An 11362-nucleotide genomic window follows, 5' to 3' on the forward strand; every position below is an offset into this window, starting at 1 on the left:
GAATTTTTGTTTGGAGTACAACTGCAATATGCATAGTATAAATATGCAGTTTCAGCATTATTCTTTGTTGGAGCAGCTAGCTCATAAATGGTTGGACATAAATAGGTGTCCTGTCTCGGTGAATGAAATCAGTGGGGTTTTCAGTTTTATGGGTATGAATAATGTGAAAGCGCAGATCAATGCTTTTGGGGGAGGGAGAAGGGGAATTGTGAAGTTCTTGGGGTATGCATTTATTCCACCCTTAATTATGGGTCCTCCTGATCCTCTCCTTGTGGATTGTTGTGTTGATAGTCTACTTGGAGGAATTGGAGTCTCGGAGGCCTCTGATGAAATCTTAGATAACATGGATGCCCTAATCAATCAGGGCATACCCAACTCTTCGCTCGGTCCTTCCACTGCCCAATACCAGTCATCCTCCATTAATGGAGCCAAGTCAAGATTTATGATTCCAGAGGCAGTAGAGAGTAGCAATTTCATTGATCATACCAAGGCGACTCGCAATCACAGGTATTCTCTTTCAAAACTGAAGCATAATAGCAGGATGAAGATGCCAAGTGCTTCCACCTCTAAGAGAAAACCGAAAAGAGTCTCAAGTCGGCGGAAGATTCAGCATTCCATAAGCCCCATCAAGGTATGTTTTACCGCCATCTTTAAACATCATGCACTAAGAAAAAATAACGTTTGAAAATAGTAAGTCAACTTTGACTATTTAACACTTTTAGCTTGAAAATCAAACGTTGTGTGATGTTTAAGCCATCCTATATTTTACAGTCCTGCAGTCTTGAAATGAATTTTTAAGTTTGGATACAAGATTGGGTTAATTTTAACATTCCATGTTTTGGGTTACCATTACACTGTCTGATCCCAATTCGCGAAGAAGAAGAGGGAAAAATCATGTTATAATTTGTGAACCAGGAAAGGTTCATACCATCAACTTAGATTATTTCATGTTTTCTTGAAGCAGGTTGATAACTCCAACAAGAGCTTAACATTCCTGCTGCAGAAGGAACTGCAAAACAGCGACGTGAACACCCTTGGAAGGATTGTGCTTCCCAAGGTACGGGATTCTTAATCCATACAAATCTCAGTTAAATTTCATTTGTTTTTCTTCTGCCCATTGTAATTATTATGATCTTGAACACCACCATGGTTTCAAATTGAACTAATTTTCATGGTTATCAGAAAGCAGCAGAAGCACACCTTCCACTGCTGAATGATAAAGCGGGCATGCTAATTGACGTGAAGGACTTTGCAACGTCCAACATTTGGTGTCTACGTTTCAGGCATTGAATGCTTCTTCTACTTTCGTGACATAGAATTGTGGAAATGGGTCATGAAAATCCTTCATTTACATTGTTCTATTATTGATGCAGATTTTGGCCCAACAACACGACCAGAATGTATGTTCTAGAAAACACGAGTAAGTAGTAAAAATTCTCTCTCTGTTCAGTTCTCTATAGAGTCCACCATTCTTGTTCATGTTTTCAAACATAGACAGTTGATGATTTCTAAAATTGAATCGTTTATTTCAGAGGAGTTTGTGCGTTTGCATGGTCTGGAAGTTGGAGATTACATGATGCTTTACGAAGATGAGACAGGCCAAATGGTGAGATTCTAATAAATGTGATTCATATTCAATGTTATCTTATTTTATCTTAAACATTGTTTTTTGTATAATGGGCCAGGTGATTAGAGCCGCAAAAGTGGCAAAGGCGGCGCCAAGGAGAGAATGCGAGGGTGGCCATGCAGCCGATCAGAATGGAAATAATAATAACACCATTAATGCTAACGCCACAGATAACATTAACGCCATAGAGAACGTCAAAATTGAAACAAACGCATATGATGAAGATATCCTCAATTTCTTCAATGATTTGCCTATGGACAGCGAAGATTTCTCTTTGCAACACTATTAAATTTCTGATGTCCTTTTAGTACTATTGTTACATTTTATGATTCTTGACATTAGTAAGTTATTAAATGACTGCCAATATACCTATTATAATTCATTTTATTTGACTTTTTCATATAAATATTATATTTTTAAAAGTTATATGACAATTTTTTAACTTTTCTATTTTTATACATTAATTTTCTATGTTTTGATTGGTTGAACGAATTGGAGTCTTATATGAAGAAGTTGGGAGATGTGATTTTTTATAAAGTATAATTCTAAGCCTTATTTATCCAACTATTTTCTCCCATCTTTAAATTTAATTTTTTTTTTTAACAATTACAAATAATTTTCATATTAAAGTACAACACACTTCTATATATTACATCATTATAAAATAATTGTACAATGTGAAAAAAAATTAATAATCAATTAGATGTAGAACCAAATAATAATTTTTAATAGGGTTAACATTAAAGAATGTCATTTAATTTTTAAAAAATTTCAACGTTTATAATTTAGGAATTAGAATATTATTTTAAGATATAATTAAAATTAATATGTACACTTCACAAAGTAAGCTACCATCTTGAACCCACTAATTTGTATAGAAATATTAATATATTACTTTTTAATATTGATTAAAATAATTTAACTCAAAATTATAATAAAATTTTCAAATAACATTTTTCTTATATATAAACTAAATTTAAATTATATTGTTACTTTTCTAAAGGCAAGTACTTAGCCACTACTTAGCCACTACATGACCCTTGTTTAAAATGGCACATTTGTAGGGAAGATAAATGAATGTATAATGACATATAATATATTTATCCTAATATGATCATGCTATTTAATGTGTTTGTAAAAATGGAGGCTCATATTGTTTTCTTAACACATAATTTCTTAGCTTATTAAGCTAGTATTTTTAACTTTAATATATAAATTAACATGTGTTGCATTTTGGGATTTTGAATTGTGCTACTGATATTATGTTTTTTTTATTGCCATCAAGATATATAGGTCGTGCATTTTGGATATGAATCGAATTGCAATGTCTTTGACTTCACTAATTTTACTATTATATTATATAATGTGATTATTTACTTTAAAATAGGAAATTGAAAAATAACTTGTAAAGAAATGTTGGGGTTACTATACAATCTAACTTTCAAAGTGAAACATATTAGGTAAATGTAGGACCAGAAAAAGGGAAAAAATGCATAACATATTATGAGCAAATCACAAACTCAATCAACATACGTTAGCACCCACTAGTCTACCATGAAAGCCAACCCAAACAAAAGAAAGCAAACATAATCAAAAACTCCTTTTTCCATTTGTAGCTCCCATGTCCTTCTTTCTTCTCCAAATGGTTGTAGCTCCAATTTGACTATAGTGCACACAAAATTGAAGCAAAGAGCCTATGATAGGGATAAAGCCATGAGAATACTTGAAGTGTGATTTAATGTGAGAGCAAGAATGCAAAATGCAAAAAAGTAGAGACTTAAAGACTCAAAGATTTGGATTTTCAAAACTTAAGCATTCAAGGATTCAAGAACCCAAGATGAGAGAAAGAGTGTTCATTTTATAATCAACACTCAAAGTCAGGGCATTGTATTTTTCACCCATAGATGTGTGATGTGGCAAGAGATTCCTATGACGCATATGACAGAATATGCTAATTGTGAGATTCTATGACACATGCAAGTCAAACTTGGCTAAATGTGGAAGAGCAGCTATGACGCGTCATAAGACACCTCAACCCACTTAAAGCCAAGAATCTATGACAAAGAAGCCAAATAGAGACATGCGTAAGAGGTAATAATATTTGATTATGACAAATCTCAACCAAGTGTCAAAGGAGAATCCACGAGGTGTCACATCCAAGTGTCATGAGGATGGAATATTTTATGGAATATTTGAATTAAAAATCCTCTTATTCCACAAAATAAGAATTAGTAGAAAATGGAATTAATAATGGAAAATGGAACTTAGGAAATTAAGAATTTCCATGGTTTGCAGATAATGAACCAATTAATTAATAAAATTAATTAATTGAGGACGATAATTAGGAAGAATAATTAGAAGGAATAATAGAATTAAATTATGGGTTATTTAATTCTATAGAGAAAATTAGTAAATAATTGGCCAAATTGATTAAATGAATGCGACCGTATCCTTTGATAAAAATGTAACAATGATGGATATCGAATAAGATGATGGAAAGTAGACCAAAGCCATGGTCAAATTGATTAATAGATTGAAATTGATAACATGCCAAGGACACATGACATGAATAAATTGATATGTAACATTTAATCGACATTGTAAATGCTACAGGATTGAAATTGATTGATAAGGTTTGATCATAATAACATTGATGGACGCTATCAATATTATTAAAATGATTGATGATGTCGTGATCTAACATTGAAAGCCTCAACAATGTCAAATATTGAATGATATGAATGATAGTTTGACCTAGCACTGAGAGCCATGACAATAATAAGGTCATATTGATAAGATTGATAAGTTGATAGGTTTCCAAGGCATTGAAAGCCACAAAAATACCTAGGAGTCGAACAAATGATGATTGATTTAGGATGCTTGTTATGTTTCGGGTTGACTAGGACTGATTTCAAGTGATTTCGGGTTGATTTGGGGTGATTCCGAGTTGATTTGGGGTGATTCTGAGTTGATATGAAATTGATGTGAAAGGGGATACAAATGACGAAATATGGTCAATCTGGCCAAAAGATCAAAGTTAGTAGAATGAGAAAATGGGACAAATTAGTATGAAGAAGTGATGAAGTCGTAGATGCGAACCATTTTTGAGCGTCTACATTTTGCCCCTCTTTGATATAATGTGATTTAGAGCGTTGTATCAAAGAATAACTGATGAGAAAGCCACAACATGCCCCAGTAGGGATGATATATATGGGTGACCCCTTGAGAAATTGACTAAGATAAGCATATGATAAGTCAATTTATTGACAACAAGAAGACAAAACCATAGCAACTGAGGGAATGAAAATCAGAGCTAAAATGTGAAAGTTATGAGGCCTAGAGTGCAGAACATGGTCAATCCGTAGCCCAAGAATAATTGCATGGGTTACCACTTAAGAAAGATAGAAAATGGTGAAAATGGTAGTTCATGTTTTTTGTAACGAAGATAAAAATCCAACGCAACTGATAGATTGCAATTTTGAGTTAAAATGCAAAAGTTATGGGCTCCAGAGTGCAACATAGGAGCTCCGGGAGCAGTTCTAGATAACCTAGGTTCCCAAGTGCGCCCAAACTCTACCAAGTGCATCAATGACATATTTGGCATGACCAAGTGTATCAATGATGCAGTTGGGAACCCAACTACGCCCTAAAGTGCAGACTGCACCATAAAAGGCTCCGGGGCCTAGAATCGGCCTGATTGGACTCGAAATGACCCGAAACTGTGTGTGCATGCCCAAAATGATGGAAAGATGTCCTAACATGAGGGAAATCATGAAAAATGGACATATTTGGTCAAATATGATGAGAAAAAAGTCAGACTAAGGTTGAACTAGGTGGAAAGCTACATAAAGGTTGATTGATAGTGCAGGATGATTCAGGAATGCATGAATGTGAGATGAAGATGATTTGGTGAATCGGAAGACATGATAATGGTGATGGAGAATGAGATGAAAAAGAAAGATGAGATGAGGAGATGTTAGTATGATGGAAAGACTTTTTCTTGTAGAAAGTGCACTATATGTCAAATGGAGCTTTATTTTGATATGGCAAAGGGAATGCAACGCATCATGGCATAAAGGGCCAGAGCGCAAATGCAAGCCTTTTGCATAAACAAGCACGATGCAAACATAGAATGACCTTGTACTTCCTGAGGCATATGTACATGCCCTAGACTCTCAAAGGTACATTGTAAAAAACAAAAATGGAAAAAGATGACCATGAACCATCCCGACCAGTCTCATAGATTAGTTTTATATCATTGAGTGGCATAGGAACATGATCGAAGAAAAATAAAGCAAAAAAAAAAATCACTCACTAAACAGCGTGAGCCAACAGCTATCCTTGTCCATTATTATTTGATTTTTAGTGCGTTAGGTGTTTAGAGGGTGTTCGACAGGTTGATAATGTGATAGCACTGTTTGTGGATTTAGTTGATAGGTTTGTAGTGACATGTTGGATTGATTGTTGGTTCACGTTGCTCAGATATTGTGATTGGCATTGAAGTGTAGTGCTTTGATTTTTACTCTACAAAGTGCAAGGATGAACGAAAAAGGGATAGTTATCTATAGTGAGTATGTACAAGGTTTATTGCAAAGTGATTTCTAGGGTTTTTAGGGGATATTTGATTTTTTTGTGTAACTAATTTCTTCAGGTCATTTTACAATTTTTAGGGTTTTTTCAGGACATTTTATGATTTTTAGTGATTTTTTTAAGATAGTATTTGAATTTTTAAGGATTTGTTCAGGACATTATGTGATTTTTAGTGATTTTTTCAGGATCATATTTCAATTTTTAAGGATTTTTTTAGGACATTACGTGATTTTTATAGATTTTCTCAAGACATTTTATGATTTTTAGGGATTTTTTCAGAATCGTATAAGCATATACAAGTGTTAGCTCCAATACGTTATGCGATAGATCCAATGGATAAAAGTGCTTAGGGATATGCCCCCAGTTCAAGTTCAAATTCATGCACCATGTAGGGAATATGCCCCTAGAGAAGACACAAACTATGTACAAAGGCCAATGATAGAGTGTGTGTGTAGACTGGTGATGCTTAGGCAAGGTAACAAAGGACATTAACTAGTTTGTGAGCCATGATCAAGGAGCCAAGGATGTCTTGCAATATGAAGGATATGATCGAGGAATGATGGAGGGGGAAAAGACCAGACGGAATCTTGATAGATGGAGGAGCAATAACTGATTACACATGGTGCCTATTTGCCAGGTTTTCACCATGGTACTTGTCCAAAGCACCTGTTCGCCAGGTTTTCACTTTTGGACAAAATTTTTCTCTTGACTCAAATTTTCATGCCAAGATGCCTGTTTGCTAGGTTTTCATCAAGGCATCTATTTTTTCATGACTTTTTTCACTTTTTCTTTTTTCTTTTTTCATGACTTTTTACTATTTTTTTGATATTTTTTCAGGACTTTTAGATGAAATCAAGAATGTCACTGACAAATGCTGAGAAGATATCTGTTGTTGGTGTTGCTAGATGATGAGCTCTAGAACCATGACTGACCATAACTACATAGGAGTTGTTCCAAGTCTGTAGCTAAAATCAAACCACTAGAAAGACCTCGAGAGATACTGTCGTGTATCGAATCAAGGCATTTGAGGATAATTGGGTCAATAGAAATGTCATGTGGGATGTTACTGATGATGACATATGCAGAGCCTTGTTGGATAAAGGACTAATTTTGGTTGTAGGACAAATTAGGTAGCTAGATTGGGGGATAAACAAAGGGATATAAGGGAGGGTTGAGACCAATGACCTTCTACATGAATGTTGATTGAGAGAGCTCCAAAAGACTTTTTGGCATGTTGAACACTGGAACACTGATATTCATGGCATCATATTTTTCATTTTGTATCAGTTTGAGCTTCTTAGCTTTTGATTTTTTTACGGTCTAATCGTGCTTTTCGGTTTTCACCAAGACACCTATGCTTGTTATCTTTTTCTCTTTTTGCTTTGTAACTAGAAAGTGGAGTTGGCTCCCCAAAATATGCCAATGTGTTCTCTTTAGGAGAAAATGCTTATTTATGATCTTCAGTCATAATGCCTTCAAATTCTATTATAAGAGTGTCATCATTATCGAATCGATCAAAAATTGGTGGTCCACGTTGAATGGGCTTTGGTTGAAGGTAGATATTCATAGCATCATATTTTTCATTTTGTATCAGTGGGAGCTTCTTAGCTTTTGATTTTTTTACGGTCTAATCGTGCTTTTCGGTTTTCACCAAGACACCTATGCTTGTTATCTTTTTCTCTTTTTGCTTTGTAACTAGAAAGTGGAGTTGGCTCCCCAAAATATGCCAATGTGTTCTCTTTAGGAGAAAATGCTTCTTTATGATCTTCAGTCATAATGCCTTCAAATTCTATTATAAGAGTGTCATCATTATCAAATCGATCAAAAATTGGTGGTCCACGTTGGTCCCAATCCAAAGGTTTAGGATAACTTGAGGAGATGTCATCATCAGTGTTGAATGGGCTTTGGTTGAAGGTAGATATATGGGTAACTGATTCAACTGGGTCATTGGGGTTATGCTCACAGGCTAGGGGATTGTTGGTCTCAAGTGGGATATCCTCAGATGCCTTTTCATCATTTGAAACATCCATAGTCTTACATGTAGGTACCGTGGTACTAGGAGGACCTATTTGTAATGGTTTAAAACCAAGCGCCAAACTAGGAGGTTGTCCTTCTGTAGTGATAGGTTCAATGATTCCTTGTTTCTGAGATCCAAGACCACTATAGCCATCATAGCCTTGTTTTTGCATGATGGTAAACCCAAGTCCATACTTGCTAGGAGATATCAAAGTGGGTTCTCATTCCGCTTTTGCTTTCTCAATACATACGGATGTATTCTCATTGATAGAAGTATAATTCTTTGTACTAATGGGAGAAAGTGGTGACTCCCTAATGTGAGAGACTTGAGACATGTAGTACTCTCCACACCCATTGTCTTCAATCTTCATCTTTTCCTTGGCTTTACTGAGCAATATATCAACATCCACATAGTTAGAGGGATTTGTGGATTGTGCTTCATTGTTTGCTGGGATTTGGAATGCATTAGCATCTCTTAGATTAGCACAAAACTGGAAAGGATCTGGATCGCCAGGGATGGTAACCTCCATGTATCATGTTGCAATTCATTTTGATGTCTAGGACATGGAACAATGTGTCTTCAGTAGCTAGACCAACTCTGACAGGTAATGTGATGATGCCTCTAGAGAAGCGTTCACCATCATCATAAGCTTTTATTGTGATTCTTCGAGAGGGATCCACATCATCATCAGAATAACCCAAATTGTTGACAACCTTAAGAGTACAGATGTTCAGTCCTGCTCCTCCATCTATTAAGACACGTCTGACTTTGGCATTATGGATGAAGACTTCGAGATAAAGGGGATCATTATGGTTAGGTTTTTCCTTAGGAATATCTCGGGGTGAAAAAGTGATATGTTGTGACGCAGATAGGTTCCCAACCATGGCTTGGAATTGGGCAATATCAATGTTATCTGGGACTATTGACTCTTTAAGGGCTTGCTCCAAGATCTTTTGGTGCTGGGGGGATGCACATAGTAGGTCCAAAATGGATATTTGTGCAGGGGTTTTTCCGAGTTGTTCAACAAGGCTATAATCAGATGAAGTAGGAGCAGTAGTCTACTTGGAGGTGCAGGTCTAGTAGAAGTATTAGGTCTATATGGGGCAACAGGTAGGGTGATCTTGCTACGGTGTGTAGTGACAGCACAACGAGGGTCTTCAGCATTCAATGTGAATGTGGATATGCGAAAGTCAGGCTCATTAAAGCAATTGATGGTGTAGTCATAGCCGGTGTGTGTGTAATTCACATTACCTTGTGAGTTTGAGTTTGAACTTGAGGGTTTCTCTTTGTCATGATTACCCAAAGGATCTTTGAAAATAATGTGATCAGAGTTGGATGCTAATAGTGATGGGTCAACTATGATGACACCATCATTAATAAGGTTTTGTATTGCATGTTTCAATTGGAAGCGTGATGAAGTCTTGTGTCCTTTGGTGCGATGGTAATCACAATACTTTTTGTCATCCCACCACTCTGCTTTAGTTAATGGTTCATCTTTGATTGGGGGTAGATGAAGGAAGTTATTACTCAGTAACTGTTGTAATGCAGTCTCAAGTGGTATTCCCAATGGTGTGAATTTCCTGTCTTTGGTTCTAGGATGTGTTTTGTCTTGCGTGGAAGTCTCAGTTTTCTATTGTTGAGGTGTTGTTTGATGAGGAGTTTGTGAATTTGTAGGGTTTACACCTTTCAAAGTTAGTTGAGGTTGTGATGTGCTAATTGTGCGGGCATCCACAATGCCATCATTAGTCACATTCTTATTTTTGGAGAAAATTTTGGCCTTGTCATTAGACAAGTTGGTATCGGTGTTGTCCTTGTTTTACTTGAGGATTCCCTTACAGATAAGAGCATCTTCAATACTAGCCCCTTTTTTCATTAGCTTAGAAATGGTGCTTGGACTCTTGATTTTGAGTTCATACATTAAGTCTAGGACTAAGTTTTCAATGCACAAGTTTACTTGTTGTTCTTCAGGAATGTCTAGTGAGCATTGACTAACTAAGCTTCTCCAACGCAGTAAGAATGTGATGAATGATTCTCCTATCTTCTATTTAGTTGAGCACAAATCAGAAAGTGTCACCTCATTTGTAATGTTAAAGGCAAAGTGGGAGATAAAATTATCTGCTGGCTCTGACCAAGATTTGATATTACCAAGAAGTTTGGAGTACCATTCAAGTGCAGGCCCACCTAGAGAACGAAAGAACAATCTCATAAGGTAAGTGGGCTCATCACTGAGTTCAGTACATGAAGCAAAAAATTCTCGGATGTGATCAATAGGGTTTCCTTTTCCTTGGTATTTTTCAAACCTTGGAGCCTCAAAGTGTTTTGGGAATGGAGGCATATACAGACTTTTATCAAATGGATTAGGACGTAGGTCCCTTTCTGTATATAGAACCTGTATCTTTTGGACTCCCAGTGCCTCGAATTGTTTGGAAAGTTGTTTGAATTGTTGTAATAGTTCCTCATTGGGGTTTTGCATAATGGTCTTTCCTTCAAGTCTTCCATGTCTGTGAGTAGATTTTTTGCTGTGGAGAGAACTATGTCTACTTGATTTTGACATTTTTGTGTTTGATGAGTATGATGAAGTTTCGCTAGATGTTGGAGGTATGTTGGCACCTCGAAGATAGAAATGTCCTTGTTGTGGGATTGACTGTGATTGTTGTACCATGTGTTGTTGTTGTGCCATGTGTTGTGGTTGTTGTTGGGATACCTCTATTGGTTGTATGTGAGACCATGTGCGTGCTTGTTGTTGTAGAGGTATTTGTTGAGGTCATTGTGGCACATGTCGTTGTTGTAACAAATGTTGCTAGTATGCGATTTGTTGCTCAAGGCATCTTTGGTATTCCAATTTTTGCTTGAGTTGCTCTTATTGTTTGGCAAACATCATTTTTTGTTGTTGGAATTGGTGCTAAAATTGTTGTTGATAAATTGTGTTTAAGTCAAGTGGGTCCATATGGGATTGCGTGTTAGGAATGTTGGATGTTTGCCCCACTTGTGGTTGTTTTTGTTGTGAATGATATTGTTGTTGATATGTGGGATGTGTGTCAAGCAGATGTAGATTTGGTTGTGCCTTGGAAGTGTTGAGTCCTTGTACCATTGTAGGTTGTTGTTGTCATGGGGGTTGACTAAGTCCT

General features: G+C 36.1%; 1 protein-coding gene across 1 annotated transcript; it reads left to right on the forward strand.

Annotated features, from left to right (window-relative positions):
* Window positions 1-1334: 1334 nt before the first annotated feature.
* Window positions 1335-1916, forward strand: LOC149530383 (B3 domain-containing transcription factor ABI3-like). The gene is made up of 3 exons (XM_089808194.1): window positions 1335-1420; window positions 1533-1606; window positions 1686-1916. The coding sequence occupies exons 1-3, from the start codon at window positions 1399-1401 to the stop codon at window positions 1914-1916; spliced, it is 327 nt and encodes a 108-aa protein (XP_089664320.1). The 5' UTR covers window positions 1335-1398.
* The last annotated feature ends 9446 nt before the right edge of the window (window positions 1917-11362 follow it).

The sequence above is a fragment of the Cupressus sempervirens genome, chromosome 11 (assembly GCF_028749045.1).
Source record: "Cupressus sempervirens isolate cs-2001-9-10 chromosome 11, ASM2874904v1, whole genome shotgun sequence".
Taxonomy (NCBI): domain Eukaryota; kingdom Viridiplantae; phylum Streptophyta; class Pinopsida; order Cupressales; family Cupressaceae; genus Cupressus; species Cupressus sempervirens.